This window comes from Macaca fascicularis, chromosome 4 (assembly GCF_037993035.2).
Source record: "Macaca fascicularis isolate 582-1 chromosome 4, T2T-MFA8v1.1".
In the NCBI taxonomy this organism is placed as follows: Eukaryota; Metazoa; Chordata; class Mammalia; order Primates; family Cercopithecidae; genus Macaca; species Macaca fascicularis.
In genome coordinates, this window is record NC_088378.1 from 63,745,311 (window position 1) to 63,760,356 (window position 15,046).

The 15,046-nt window shown below is 41.2% G+C and overlaps 1 protein-coding gene across 3 annotated transcripts in view; it reads right to left on the minus strand.

Annotated features, from left to right (window-relative positions):
- Positions 1-14,341, minus strand: part of NOX3 (NADPH oxidase 3) — a 56,773-nt gene extending 42,432 nt beyond the window's left edge. For all 3 annotated transcript variants that reach the window (XM_065543613.1, XM_045391815.2, XM_074037322.1), the window contains exons 1-4: positions 14,144-14,341; positions 10,820-11,001; positions 7,275-7,404; positions 1,684-1,776 (exon numbers count right to left, since the gene is read on the minus strand). In XM_065543613.1, coding sequence (XP_065399685.1) covers positions 1,684-1,776; positions 7,275-7,404; positions 10,820-11,001; positions 14,144-14,146 — 408 coding nt within the window. In that variant the 5' untranslated portion in view covers positions 14,147-14,341. The remainder of the gene's footprint in view (positions 1-1,683; positions 1,777-7,274; positions 7,405-10,819; positions 11,002-14,143) is intronic.
- Between the last annotated feature and the right edge of the window lie 705 nt (positions 14,342-15,046).

The following is a 15,046-nucleotide window of genomic DNA, read 5'->3' on the forward strand; positions in this document are numbered from 1 at the left end:
TATTTGCCACCACTTTCACATCTGTGTTTGCAACTCCAGCAAGAATGATGCTCCTCTGCTACAGAGGGCGGTGTTCGAAACAGCTGTACCCAGGTGCAATTGGTGCCCAGCATGGACATGGCCTAGAGTCCATGTGTCAAATGGCCAGGCTTTCCACAGCACAGTCAACCAGACCCAAGAGAGTAGAAGCTTGCATATTATTATGCTTAGGTTTATTAAAATAGTCACCATATTAGCTCTGGGTTTTTAACATCTAGGAACTTTTTGTTAGCTTTTCCAATGATCTGCATCTTGTCTCAATGTCCTGTGAATTAACCCTCTTATTTCTTCAGGCTTAGTGAAAAAGGATCTTCAAACTTACTTCAAACTCTTTTCTTGTTTTAGTTGAGTCTACCTTCAAACTCTTTTCTTTTTAGTTGAGTCTTATCCCATGTCCTGACTCCACTGTGAGTTTTAGATGTAGGGAAGCATTGCGCAAGGTTTCTAGTAGTGTTTATAAAAGTTTTATGACTTGCTGCTTATCAGAGGGAAAGAGCTAATTTCCCTTCTTAGATTTCTATCTTGTTTCCTGAAAAATCTCTCCAGGCCCTCCCGTCTTCTTTTGTGACAAGAGGTATAAGGGAACAAAATCTAGCATCTAGATACTGTGACAGTATTTTTCCATTCAAAAGAGAATTTCACAGCACTTTAATCATTGGTTCTAAGTTTTCCCTCTCCCTACTGGTATCTGTTCTGACACTGCGGTTAAATGGTCTCCCTAGTAACAGCTCGAGTAGGTTTCCAGAAGTTTTACAGTCTGGCTTTTGATACAGCCTGACATCCTTTGGTGCTTAACTTAAAAACAGCAACATAGAAACAGCTTAAAGCAGAAACAGGAAGCAATTTCTATACATCTGCTTTCATGAAGGTGGCTACAGAGATACAGGATTCTGTTAAAATTGTATTGGCAAAGTGGGATAGGCTTGGCTAATGGAGAATTTCTTCTTGGACATTTCAAAAACTAGGGGAGAGTATTTGGCACCTTTTCACTCTCCTAGGCATGCATTTTTTTGGTCTTGGTCTATCCCTTCCCAGCTTCCTCCAGCAAGAGGTAAACATTGTGAGGATGTAGAGATGCGAGAATGGGGAGCAAGCCTGAAAAATGCTACCAGGAGCACGCCGCTCATGAGGGTAGAACTCTGTCTTCATCCTTCCTCTCCATTTTTCTTCCCCACAGTGGTCCCTTTTGCTCTGAACCTTATGGTGACTGTTTCCCCTTCCTCTGCTTGGTAGTCCCCAGCGAGAGTGTATAGATTTGAAAATGTTATTTGTTTGCAAAATTTGTGTCTTTACTTGGTGAAGGAAGTGATTATCCTTCAAGTCACTATGACCCATGTAAAGCACACTCACTCCCCTTGCATTTCACCCTAGAGAGAAACCAAAATAAAGAAAAAGCGGATCATTCCAGTGCTGTACAATAAACCTTTATCAGAATTCTGTGTACCGTCTAGAGCCCTGATCCCTGTCTTCAGCAAAATTAGTCACACTAAAAGATGCTCAGGATACAAGCAATTATTAGAACAGAAGATGAGCCTCTAAATTACAGACAGTTCTGCAATAAAAATGGCAAATTAAAAACTTGGGCTAATAAAAAATTTTCATCTACACTCAGGCTTTTATTCAGACATAAAGCTACATGCATACCTTGGTAATGACAACTTCTTGTTGAAATCGCCAGAACCTAATTATTCTTTCACATGCATACAAGACTACAGGGCCTAAAATCCATTTCCAAGCCTGCAGAGAGTAGCAGAGAGAGAGAAAAAGGAATGAAAATAGAATCCAAATATTTTCAATTTGAACCAAATCAATATAAAACATGACGGGGTTTAGACATTTTTCCTTTAACTTTGGGCCAGTTATCAACAACAAAGATGTCTCCTTGTATTATATACTATAACATTCAATTATTTCTTGAAGTCTACAAGCTTATTTAAGAGATTAAATTCTTCTATATTGGTTTTTATGCTTACTTGATCAATGATGCCTTTATGTAATTAGAAATAATTGAATTTGCAAAGAAATAAAAAAGCAGATTGATGTTTATGTTACATATGATAGGGTCATAAATGCTCCCAAACTCAAGCCAAAGTCAAAGCTACATTACTCACCCAACACAGGACACAAGAAATTGCATTTTAAAATCTCAAATAGTAATTTTTTGGGCCAAGAATGCATCACAACTAGAGGGTCTGCCTGAATAAACACAGAAACACACACACACACACACACACACACACACACACACAGAGTTATATAGAGTAAAATATAAAGTTAGTTTCCTGACACCTTAAATTTAAGTTTATCTAATCACAGCAAAAGGCTCAATAATTGTCTAGAGAATTGTGATGGTGAAAATGTCCTTTTTAAATCAGATGCTATGTGAACCTTTGGTGAGCATAATGTGCGTTACTGATGATCAATTTACCAGCAGGCTATTGTATCAGGCGCTCTGTACAACATAAGGTGTCTTCCTCAGTAAAAGGGAAGGGATGGGAAGTTACAAATTTCGAAGAGTTCTATTTGTACTGAACAATCCCATGAGGCATATGTATTGTCTTGATTTTACAGAAGACGGAATTAAGACTCAGTCAGATCAACCAAATTGTCCAAGGTCATAAAGGGAAGAAGGTGTCTGGTAGAGATGTGAACTCAGATACGCCTGACTACCCAGCCTGAGTTCTTTCCAGGATCTCAGGCTACCTCCCACGTGCATTGCCATATTATCGTGGTCCTTTCTGTCCTGCCCTGAAATTGATACTGAGGCTTGTTTTCCAAAACATTAGAAACTCATGAACTCATTGAATTTTAGGATATTGAACGGTCTTGGAAATCTACTCTAATTCTTTTTTTTCTTTTTATAATTTTTATTATTTTAAATGGTCAAATAATAATTGTATATATTCACGAGGTACATAGTGATGTTTTGATACACATAATGTATCATGATAAGGTCAGGGTATATTACTCTATTCATCATCTCGAACACTGATTATTTCTTTGTATTGGGAACATTCAATACCCTCTAATTCTTCTAGAATTAAAAGAAGGAAAATCCTGATATTCTGAGTTGCCTGGAGAGTCCAAAGTGGACCAGAGAGAGCCAGGGCTAGAACTCAAGCCTTTTCATGTGTCCCTACACTTCCTCCTAGGTTTTCTAAATCCACCCCCTTACTCCTTGAATAGTATCTAGGGAGGCAGGAAGGATGCCTCGTCTTCGGAACTCAGACATTCACCACCCCTCACCGACTGACCCGTTACTCAGTGCTCCCTGACCAGTCGTCTGGCTCCGTTTCTTCTGTTGGTGGGTCACAAGCGTTTTAGCATTATTTTTACTTCCTTTGAGTCACCACTTTCTCATTTTGTCTATTTCTTTTTGTTGATTTCTGGGTCTCTTTGCGTGGTCCCTCTTCTCAACTACATCAACCATCTCTGCTTTTTTTTTTTTTTTTTTTTTTTCCTGGGGGACTCTTGGCCTCATAAAAGCTAGATCGATGGGGACAACACAAGGTAATTTGACCCACTTATTTTTTCTGCCTCAGTGAGGCCCAGCAATGTGATCGGAATAGCAAAGAGAATAAGCCTTTTGTCCCCCTATGCTGTGGATGACGTGGTGAAGATGATCAGAGTAAGGGAAACTAGGAAGCGTCCCTGGGAAGCATGGGGTTGGGCCAAGCAAAGGAATCCTTAGGTCTCTTAAGCTTGAATGAACCAGAAAGCTTTTTGAGAACTGCTTTGGATGTTTACAGAAGTGAGAGCAAGAACTGGCAGTTCTTTCTATGTGGGCTAAAAGAGATATTTGCAAAGACACTCACAATCTTCATATATTTTTTTACAAATAATCTTCCCCACCCATTTTAGAGAGTTTGGGGGCATCACACACTTCATTTTGGTGATGTCAAATCAGACATGGTCTCTGATATTTTCCACGGTGATAAAATGTAATGGATTATTTTTCTTTCCATGGTTCAGGTAGGAGAATGTAAGCTGTTAATCCCTGACTCCATCTCAACCTGAGTATATCCCTTGCTCCAGGAGGAGGTAGCCAGTGTGGTTACCTGTGTTGTGCCTGGAGCCCCGGGAAGTCAGGGCCTGAGGAAGAGATGGCCAGGGATGAATATTAGGGAACTGTCCTTGCAGTGATACCAGGGACAGACAAGAGTAAATCAAGACAAAGAGGCCTTGATTCAGAGCAAGAGGGATGTGTGCCAAGGTAGATGCTGGGCTGGGTGTCTGAAGACCTGATTCTGTCCTTGGGGCCACCACCCCTCATTCTGTGCCACTAGGCACATCTTGGGATTTATTATGTTCACAATTTCCTGTTTTGTAAAATGGGAACTAGCTGGAGAAGATTATGATTTAAGTTCCCTCCAAGCTGTTAAACACTATGGCTTTATTCACGGAGATAAATAGAACGTTGGGGCTATGTACTTGTAGCTGGCAGCGGAGTGCTGACAAAATGGGGGTTATGGAAGCTGGAGATTTACAGTGAATGCTGTGGGGTGTGGAGGAGAAAGTTCACGGCCACAGAGTTAAGGGCTCTGATTCTTTGATGTGGCTTTACTGGGAATGCCTTTTGTGACCATAGGTAAGACACTGAAACTGCTTGGACCTCCATTTCCTCAGCCATTAAATAATGGGGAAGAACTATTTAGTATCTAAATTTCCTTAATGCTAAAATATTTCGTGGCTTCTTGGATTTATTTTCTTCTTCTCCAAAAAATACTCAAAAAGTCACGCTACAGTGAGTATTTTATGATAGAAATAAAACAATGTTGATTCAAAAGCAGCAATAATGAAACTTGTTTCCTTTGCTTTCACTCCTGGTTTTTCATTCCTACCAGAAAATAAGAACATGCTGGCTTTGATTTTATTTTATGTGTGTGTTTATGAATAGCCTCTTTTTCTTTTTTTTTTTTTTTTTTTTTTTTTGAGACGGAGTCTGGCTCTGTCGTCCGGGCTGGAGTGCAGTGGCCGGATCTCAGATCACTGCAAGCTCCGCCTCCCGGATTTACGCCATTCTCCTGCCTCAGCCTCCCGAGTAGCTGGGACTACAGGCGCCCGCCACCTCGCCCGGCTAGTTTTTTTTTGTATTTTTTAGTAGAGACGGGGTTTCACTGTGTTAGCCAGGATGGTCTCGATCTCCTGACCTCGTGATCCGCCCGTCTCGGCCTCCCAAAGTGCTGGGATTACAGGCTTGAGCCACCGCGCCCGGCGAATAGCCTCTTTTTCTAGACAATCAGATCTCCTGGGGCAGGTCCCACGTCTCTGAATCCTGTCTAGTGCATTGCCAAGCAATACACTTAGGCACTCAGTGAAAGTTCGCTGAATTGACTCTACCTCGGTCAGGGCTTTCTCCTTTACCACTCACAGCCTTCCCTAGTAATTACAAAGTGTCAACCTTGTGGTTACGATTAGTTGATGCTGTAGTTAAATGACATAAAGTGCTTCTTTGGCCTAGGACAACCAGGCATCTTTTGAGACTGGATTGCATCAGAAGCAAACCAGGAATCTGGAGTCCTGTATGCCTCAGTGCATTTGGGCTGGAAAGGGAGACTGAGACAAGCAGGGGAGGGGGGACTGCCGGGTATAGTTGGTTTCTTTAATCAGTTCCGTTTATACGAGGTGAGGTACAAAGCATTCTCTGTCCTAACATTGGGAACAGTGCACCACTGAAGGAGAAATGATACATATTCTATTGATCAGAGCACCGTGAAAACGCCTTGAGTTAAGAGAGGCAAGGAAGGAGAAATGGAGCTTTGCAGAGACCGAGTAGGTGTGGTGCAGTGAAGCGCAGGAACCCTTCCTTGTCCTTGGGATGCCTTTCGGATTCAGTGTCTATAAGACATCAGAGAGAATATCGTACGGTTCAGCCAAGCGGTAATTGCATAGCCCACACATGCTTTGACTCAGGATCCATTACAAACAATGGGAGAGAGTGACACCCTGAGTTTGGGTGTGCAAGGAAGTGGAGCAGGGGAGAGTTAGAGGGAGACGAGTAAGGCCCCCTCTTAATGATAATTAATGCCAGCAAATGCTGCTGGGAGCAGGTCCTGGTCTGTATTCATGAGGTGTGGGGGAGTATTGATTTTTTTATGGAGACGCTGTAGCTGAAAATTTTAGAGAGGTATTCATGTTCCTCATTAATATGCAGGTTGGATAGTGGCTACTGAGAGTTGAGTTTAAGACAGAGACAATCTATACTGGCCATTAAAAGAACCACAGTCTAATGGGCACATCTATTCAGGTTCTCTTGGTTTAAAACCTTCCTCCTAGTACTTTCACCCTTAAAATCCAGTGCTTAATTTAATATATTTGAGGTTTTTTTTTTTTTAAACAATGCAATCACTTATATTCTTCATATGTTGATGACTTAATTTCCCAAATCTTCATCAATTATATATATTATACCCTGTTATTCCATGTTTTAAGTTACATATTTTTGGACACTTATTTCCTCCTACTTTTTATCTGCCAGCTGCATTTATTTTCTTTCAAGCATCACTTGGTTGTCCCAAAGATTTGCACTGTTCTAAGATACCAGAGGAGGCCAGATAGCAATATTATTTCTCTTTACCTACGCTACCAACTGTAATGGTTACCACCTACCCAGGAAATCTGACTTTTCAGATCTGTGGACATTGTCATCTACACAAATTAATTAAGTATCTTCTTGGCTAACGTCATCATTTTTTCAGTTACAGGAGCTTAATTAGAGCAAGAAGTAAATGCATTTGACACCCTAAGTTTTTGATCCCCAAATTTGTCGAAAGGAAGAAGGCAAGCTTATAAAGAAGGCCTGAGCCTCATTTGGCTGTTCATGGATCTAGGTTTGAGCGGCAGTGCTGGTAATTCTCGGACTGGGAGCAGGGGCAGTTATGCAGAGGACAGGTGGCCAAGGATGCGGGAGCACAGAGAAGGGTGGTGAGGCCCAAGGCTGGTGAGGCCCAAGGCTGACCCCTCCAGGGACATCAGTGTGCTGTTATGAATTCCCACAATATCAGACACTAGTATTTAAAGGTAAGTAGAAGAATACATTTCAAAGCTGAACATAGTGCTTTTGGCAGTAAACCTCTTTAAAAATTATCTGTAACTTGATTTCTCCATTAGCACACTTAATAAAGAGTTGGCTTTGTCTAGTGGGGAAATGTGCTTTCTTTTTTCCAAGCCTATAAAAGCTCTATATTTTAACTGCGGGGACATTTATTTTTAAAAGCTCCTGGGTTCATTCTTACCGAGGGTTCCTTGCCAGAAAATTGAGGCACGGGGCATTGGGCCACTGTCTGCCATTCTGCATAGCGGTCTCTACAGAAGGTGATGTTGTGCAGAGAGAGGCTGTCCTGGGTTTGGCCTCGAACAATCCGACTTGTTAATTAAGAAAAGCAAAACAAAACAGAAAACCAAAACGTCAGACTGATTTTGAGCAGTCTTGTTATCCCACAGATATACATTCTACAGTGAGCTTGGAAATATCACTTCCAGTTCTTGAAACTCAGGCTGTCATTCATTTCCCCCAGTTTCTTTCAAAATAAGCATTTAAGAAGCTTCGAGTAACTTTGAAGATCCCAGAAAAGAAGTGCCCCTCTGTGGTATCCTGTGTTAAATTGAAAGTGTCTATATTAGAGAATTCATAATGAAGGGAAATTGTTTGAACATATCCTTTTGTAGACTGTTGAATTTAATTAGGTTTCATCTTGTCCTGATTGCTGATTTGGGCTAATTGGCTAACTTTGCACTATTTGGTTCTTTTGCAGATTTATTTAACTTCTACCCTCGTTGGGTTGTTTCGGAGTGCTTAGAAGTCTTCCGGTGAAGAAGTCAAAAGAAGTGCCCAGAATAATGGTATTTTTTCCCCTAGTGACCACCAGCAAGCCAGCGTCTGACTCGGTCAGAATAGGTCACAATGGAGTGTGTCTTCAAGGTGGTATTGCTACATTAGGAATGGAAAAAGAAGGCAGTCTTAATGAATAGAGCACTGGACAAAGAGTCCTATAATCCTTCTATATTTTATTTGCCATGAGTGCACTCCTGACTGGCCTTTGACAAGTCGCTTTGGTACAAGCTCCTAGGGTTCCTCCTTGGTGCACAGACAGCAAAGCCCAAGACTTTCCCAAGGTCAGGGAATCTGGAAATTGTTTGGTTCCTAGGTGTTTGTGAATAAAAGGCATTGATCTGTTTTGAGAATCATGGTACTCTAGACTGAGAAACCTTAGCATCACACAGACTTATGTCCTGGACAGCCTGTGGAGTGGTGTGGACCCTGTTATATCACAGGGCATGGGAGGAGGGAGCAGTAATACGCCCTTGGAAACAGCCTTGTGTCAGCTAGAACTGACATCTTGGCCTTTGTCCCAATCTGTTTCATGGAAGCCATCCAAACTTGATAACATCCCTCTGAGTTCGATGAGAAAAACTATCTGTAAATCTCCAATGTACAAATGACGCCCAGACATAGGCAGGGTGAATATTAAGTGAGAGTCAGAGGAAGGATTACAGACATTTAACACTTTCATTCTCAGGCTGTAGGCAGCATTCCCCGTAGTGTCTAAAAGAAGCCTCATCTTATTCCACAAACGCTGTATCTTTTAAAAATTTTAAACTTTTGAAATGGCTTCATCTATGCCATCCCATAATAGGAAGATTAGTGGGCCTTAACACATTCCAATAATCCTACTTTCACTTGGCACTTTGTGTAGAATTTGCAAATTGCTTTTGCTGTAAACAGTAGCTGTAGAATACTTCACGCTGAGAAGATTAAATGAGGCCCTTATCCTAAAATAAGCTTTTCAACTAGGTTAAAATGACTAAAAAATTTCATCTTATGAGATGTTATTTGGATATCAAAAATATCTCCAACGAAACACTGCCCATTGAAATTCTCTTGCGCTTCTACAGTGCACCAGGGTGTGGATGTGGGGGTTGTATGTTTAGTGGTGTAAGCACATGGTGTCTGTGAAGAGGGCTTCTAGACTCCCCTGGGTTATAGGTAGCCTCATAAATACGCTGAGGGGTCACAACCTCAGCGTCGTGAGCGGAATTAGCAGTAGGAAGTGGGGGAACTGACAATCTCTGAGTTGGAACACACTAGGACTACACACCATCCACCTTGCCCACCCCAAGTACAAAAAGGAATGGTGAGATTTCCACATTCAGAAGAGCCAATCCCAGAGAGTTCTAGGTGAAAGAAAATGGGAAGCCTCTAGCCAGGCACTAGAGGACGTGTGAACGTGGACTGACCCGGTTGCTAAGGCTCGGCAGAGGCACAGGCAGTCTTTTAGGGTAAAATGCACCCTCAGGGGCACTTCTTCCTTGGAGAATGTGTTTCTGTCCGCCAGCTGAGGGACAATGGGAGAAGTCTTAGGTACAGGCAGTGGTGGCGGCAGAACTGCGACCCCCTTCCAGAAGTAGGGGGCTGAGAAGACAGGAGCATTAAGGGTGAGGAGGGAGACTGGAGGGGTCATTGACTTGCAGAGGGGCAAATCCCAAAGCATTGTCCGTGGGCTCTACATGGGACCCAGAGTCACCAAGGCATGTGTGACTTCCTAGGCCATGCTACTCTGCAGCTATGCACTTGCTCTTCCAGGTCCTTGCAGAGAGGGAGGCCACCTCCGGGACAGGACCCTCCGCACTCAGCAGTGGCAATGGTGGGAGAATGAGGGGCGGAAGAGGGTATTGTGCTGTGCAGGAGCAGAGGAGTTGCTGCTGGCAAGCCAAAAAGGGCATTAGCAACATTGCTGGCCGCATTCTTACTGGTGTTGAGGAAGGTGTAATTCATAAAATGGAAGACTTGTTCTGCCAGGGCTTGCTAAATCAGAGTAAAGGTTTGATGGTCTAAAGACTGGTGTCCTAGATCTGACTCTGTCGTTTATTCATCATGGGACCTTGAGGGCATCACTTAACCCTGAGAACACCTTTTTCCTTTTTATGAAATGGGGACAACAGCACCTTCTCTACGTGACAGGACTGTTGTGGCAGTCGAGTTGATCATGCATATGAATGTGCTTTGAAAATTGTAACATGGAAAAAATGGCAATCAGTTTTTGAAATAATTAAAAGGGACAAGCTAGTTCACAGACAGCAATTGATTCATTAGTCCAGGGCCATTTATTAATATTTAAAGGATTGAAAAACATTATATTTAAGGGATTTTGAACACATCAGGGGCTATGCTAGCTTCCTGATGAAGAGATGAACCGTATCAGGTGGGTATTGAATGCCAGAGCAGTGTTTTATGGGATGTCTGAGCAAAATGGAATCCTAGAGGTCAAATGGGGAAACTGAGGCCCAGAGGACCTGAAGGGCTCACTCTGATAACTGGTCTCAGAGCTGGATCTGGACCCCGCACCAGACTGCCCATGCCACACATTGTCCCTGCCTGAACACCAGGTTTCCTAGTTGATGGTTTTGGTTAAGCAGAAGTGAAATCTTGGTGTCAAAAATATATATCCTGAGTAATCCCACATAAATTGGATTGCAGAACAGGTGCTGAATGAAACATAGATCTACTGTCATCCTGCATTCATTAGAGTTCCTGAATTTTATAAACATGCCAAGACTCACTAACAGAGTCAGTGAGGAAAAATGAATATAATACTTCACCATCTATTAGCTTATTTTCAGTGTTACTGAAAAAGCGTTTGCCACAGTCAATGTGCTTTTCACACATTGTACAAGTCCTTTAGTCACTGCATGCTGGGATCCTTCATCTAAAAGACTTTCTAAGATTATTTTGGGACTCTCAGAGATAAAATCCTTGCAGAGGAGCACAGTGTGGACTTACCCCATCCCATGGATGGCCAGGCTGAGAAAGAAGACGATGAAAACATGGTGTGTGCACCAGAACAACTCATAGGAGGCCTGTCTGATGAACTCGGTTGATGAGGTCATGATCAAGACTAAAGCCAGAGAGATCACCAGGCCGGTGACGCCCGCTATTGTCCTTAGCAATTCAGTGGTTGTGTTCTAAAAAAAAAAAAAAAGAACACCGTGACAATAAATATCCTGGCACTTTTTTTTTCTTTTTTTTTTTTCACTTTTAGGACCAGTACTTGAGATTTCAAGCAGGGAGCCCTTCACAGTGTTTCACGCAGAAGCATGTTAGCCTCAATGAGGATGCAGGCGCAACTCAAGAAGGAGCTTCCTCTTCCTCCCCCTTCCCACCAGCTTAGGGTGGCTACTTGCTTTGCTAAAATTTCATAAAATACCATTTCATCTATCACATTTTTTAAATTTGTATAAATCATTTCACATCAAAGTTATTATACTGGAAACCCCTCCCCACCATCCCTCCCTCAAAAAGCTGGGCATGGTGGCTTGAGCCTATAGTCCCAGCTACTCAGTAGGCTGAGATGGGACGATCACTTGATCCCAGGAGTTCGAGGCTGCAGTGAGCCATGATGCTGCCTCTGCACTCCAGGCTGGGAGACAGAGTGAGACCCTGTCTTTAAAGCAACAACAACAATGACAAAATGGGAAAAAAGAAAAAAAAATAAAAATAAAAAAACAAAGTGATTATGTTGAATTGAAATGAGGGCAGCCTGAAAAGAGCATTTTAAAATAAAATATTGCAAAATAAATCTGAGTTTCAAGTTTTTAGTCTTTAAAATAACTATGTGGATCACCGTGCTTAATTGCATTTTAACATTAATAAACACTTTTTCTGAGAGGTCCCTTGGGGCGTTCCTAATAAAGCAGCTGCACACTCAGTTCCCCTGGTAGTTATTCCTTGCTCTTGCTTCTTAATTGGAAAGACCATGACTTGCATTTCTTTCACGCCATCTCGGGGGGCCTGGAATAAGGCTTGGTAAATCCTAGGTGATCAATAAAGGTACAGCTATTCTTATCTGGTGGACACCGCTAAACGACCAGAATTCTGACCTGTGAGTGCAAGGGACAGTTAAATAGCCTTTTGGAATATGCATCACGCAGCAGTTTGTTTTTATTGTGAATTTCCCATATTCTTGCCAAGTCATTAGTATTCATACATTGTGTTACTATCGCTGAGACGGCCACGAGCTCAATAAACTCACCATATCTTTTGTCAGTAAAATCTCTTTAATTTGGGCTGCTTTGAGATCTGGAGGTAATTTGGACAGGGATTTCTTCATTGTTTATTTTTTCTTCATAGAGCAAAGAGTGGAAATAAAATTGAAGGGGATATATCTCAAACATTTAAAATATTTTCTTTTCAAGTACATTCAGGCATTTTAGAAATCCATTTACATCATACGATGTGCTAATTTCACATCATTCTTCCTTGCCTATTAAGGCAAATCACCATATCTCTGTTCTTGCAACACATTTATAGACTGGTTAGAGTTGCAATGTATCCTCCAAAACAATCCCACTGCATCTCTAAAAATATTCTATAATGTACACTCTATGTTATTGATACTCATCTCCCTCCAAATACCCTAAATTAGAGGATTTCCTGAGCTTAATTAGTACTTACACAGTATATTGCTTCTAAAATTTTGAAATTACTGTATAGGTGGTAGTTTAATTATTTTGCTATTAAAATACATAATCATATCGCTTGAAAAGTATTTTTAATAAATACTATTTATTACATAGACTATGCAAAATGTTGAGATTTATTCTTGAGTGTGTGTAGCAATGGATTTTCCAGCATCTTAGTGGGGAAAAACAGTAACCTCAGTAGGTGCCCAGACAAATGCTGTGATTCAATGGACTGACATAAAGGCATTCTCACTCGCTTAGGGCAGCTGTAGTTCTGATTTGCAGGTGTGAAATTTTTGCTTCCAATAGCTGTCAGCTAAGAAAATGTAGCTCAGGCTGGGCACGGTGGCTCACGCCTGTAATCCAGCACTTTGGGAGGCTAAGGCGGGCGATCATGAGGTCACGAGATCAAGACCATCCTGGCTAACACAATGAAACCTCTCTACTAAAAATACAAAAATTAGTTGGGCGTGGCAGCGGGCGCCTGTAGTCTCAGCTACTCGGGAGGCTGAGGCAGGAGAATGGCGTGAACCTGGGAGGTGGAGCTTGCAGTGAACTGAGATTGTGCCACTGCACTCTAGCCTGGGCGACAGAGCGAGATTCCGTCTCAAAAAAAAAAAAAAAATAAAAAAAATAAAATAAAATAAGAAAAAAATAAAAGAAAATGTAGCTCAACTAAACCTGATCAATGGCCTGATACTGAAAATCACCCTAGGCTAATTAGGGGACATGACATGGAACAAGTGTCCCAAAACCAGATTTTGAAGTTTTGTTCTTTAAATAAGGCTGCATGGGGGAAATGGTCACTTAAAGAGATGGCCTGGATAAGAATGGAGGGATTTTCATTGCTAAAGTGTATTGCCTTAGGGCTTTTCTTGGGCAATAGAGATCTTTTTAGTCTGGTCAACATGCTGCACACATATGCCAATGTGGTGGTACATGGGAAAAAAATTGAGACCAACCACAAAGAAAGAGGTAGGGGTGAATTAAGGGAGACGACTGTCTTAATCTTGGAACACAGATTGCTGTGCCTACATTTTTGGTTTTCTTTTTGTTCCCCATAGCTGCTGACACTCTGTGCACACAGGTAATTAGCATTAATGATGTCACTGGCCATGCAGGTCTCATTATGAAATCAGCTGCTTTGCCCAGTATCTGATTTGGCAAAGCAGCTATTCACATATGTGCCAATGTATGAGGCATTTGGAGAAGAGATCCGGAAAACAATCTGCAGATTGAAAATGAAGACATCCAATTTATAATTTCTGGGTTTAGATGGCACTTCACATTCTTTATGAGTCTAACATCAGTGAAAAAATATCTAATCATGGACTGCTTTTAAAATGTTAAATTTTAAAATATTAGGAATTTAACAGGTTACTGCATTTCTAGTGTGTGTGTGTGTGTGTGTGTGTATAAAAATTAATTAGGTGACATATCTTTTTCTCCTTGCTCATAACTTCCCAGCAACATTAATGATTAAAAAAATAACTTTTTAGAAAATGTGAAATTAAGAACAAATTCCATGTAAATTTTCACTCTCCAGCCCTTTTATTAAAAGCTTTTCAATATAGCATTCCTGATTAGAGGATTGGAAAAGGACGGAGTTTTCAGGGGAGAAGCTCGTTAGCAGGCAGGAACTCACCATGGGGAAGGTCCGGATAGGGTTGAGGTAGCTCTCATTAGGGGTGTTACCCAACTTGGAAAGTGCAGCCAGAAGTCCCTGGGCCTCCTTGGACTGGCTCCAGCGATAGCGTTCCAGGTTGAAGAAATGCGCCACGACATGGATGGCTAGGACGAGACGACACCAAACATGTACCCTGTGGCTTCCTCCCTAGTTACTAAAAAATACTGTGTCTCTGTGCTCAAGTTTCTCTGTTCTGGTTTTTGTAATCTCCAAGGAAAAGTGATTTATTTATACATCTTTCACAGTGCTTTGAGTGGAGTGGATTGAATACTTCCAAAGATATTGTACAAAAATCTCCACATTTATTTAAATTATATTAATGAAGTAAATCTCAGTTAATCATAAAGTGTATAGTTATCATGGAAATGGAATAAATGTTATGATATCTCAGCATAATTATATACAATATAATTCTAAAAGAAATAATTATATATAACTTCTTAAGAAATCGGAAAGCATTATTCTAGAATACTGTACATTATACATGCTGATATGTATGTATATGACACAAATGATAGATACCAGGAGATATATTGTTTTTGTTCCCTTTTGTTTTCTGTTTATTCCTTTACACATTTTAGTATACAGTAGTCCCCCCAGTCTAAAGTTTCACTTTCCCCAGTTTAAGTTACCCGAGGTCAACCACAATCAGAAAATATTGAACGGAAAATTCCAGGAGTAAGCAATTTGTGTTTTACATTGCATGCCATTCTGAGTAGTATGATGAAATCTCATGCCATCCCGCTCTGTCCTACCTGGGATGTGAATCATCCCTTTGTCCAGCATATCCAGTAGCCCTCTTGGTTATCAGACCAACTGTCACGGTATCCCAGTGTTTGTGTGCAAGTCATCCTTATTTTG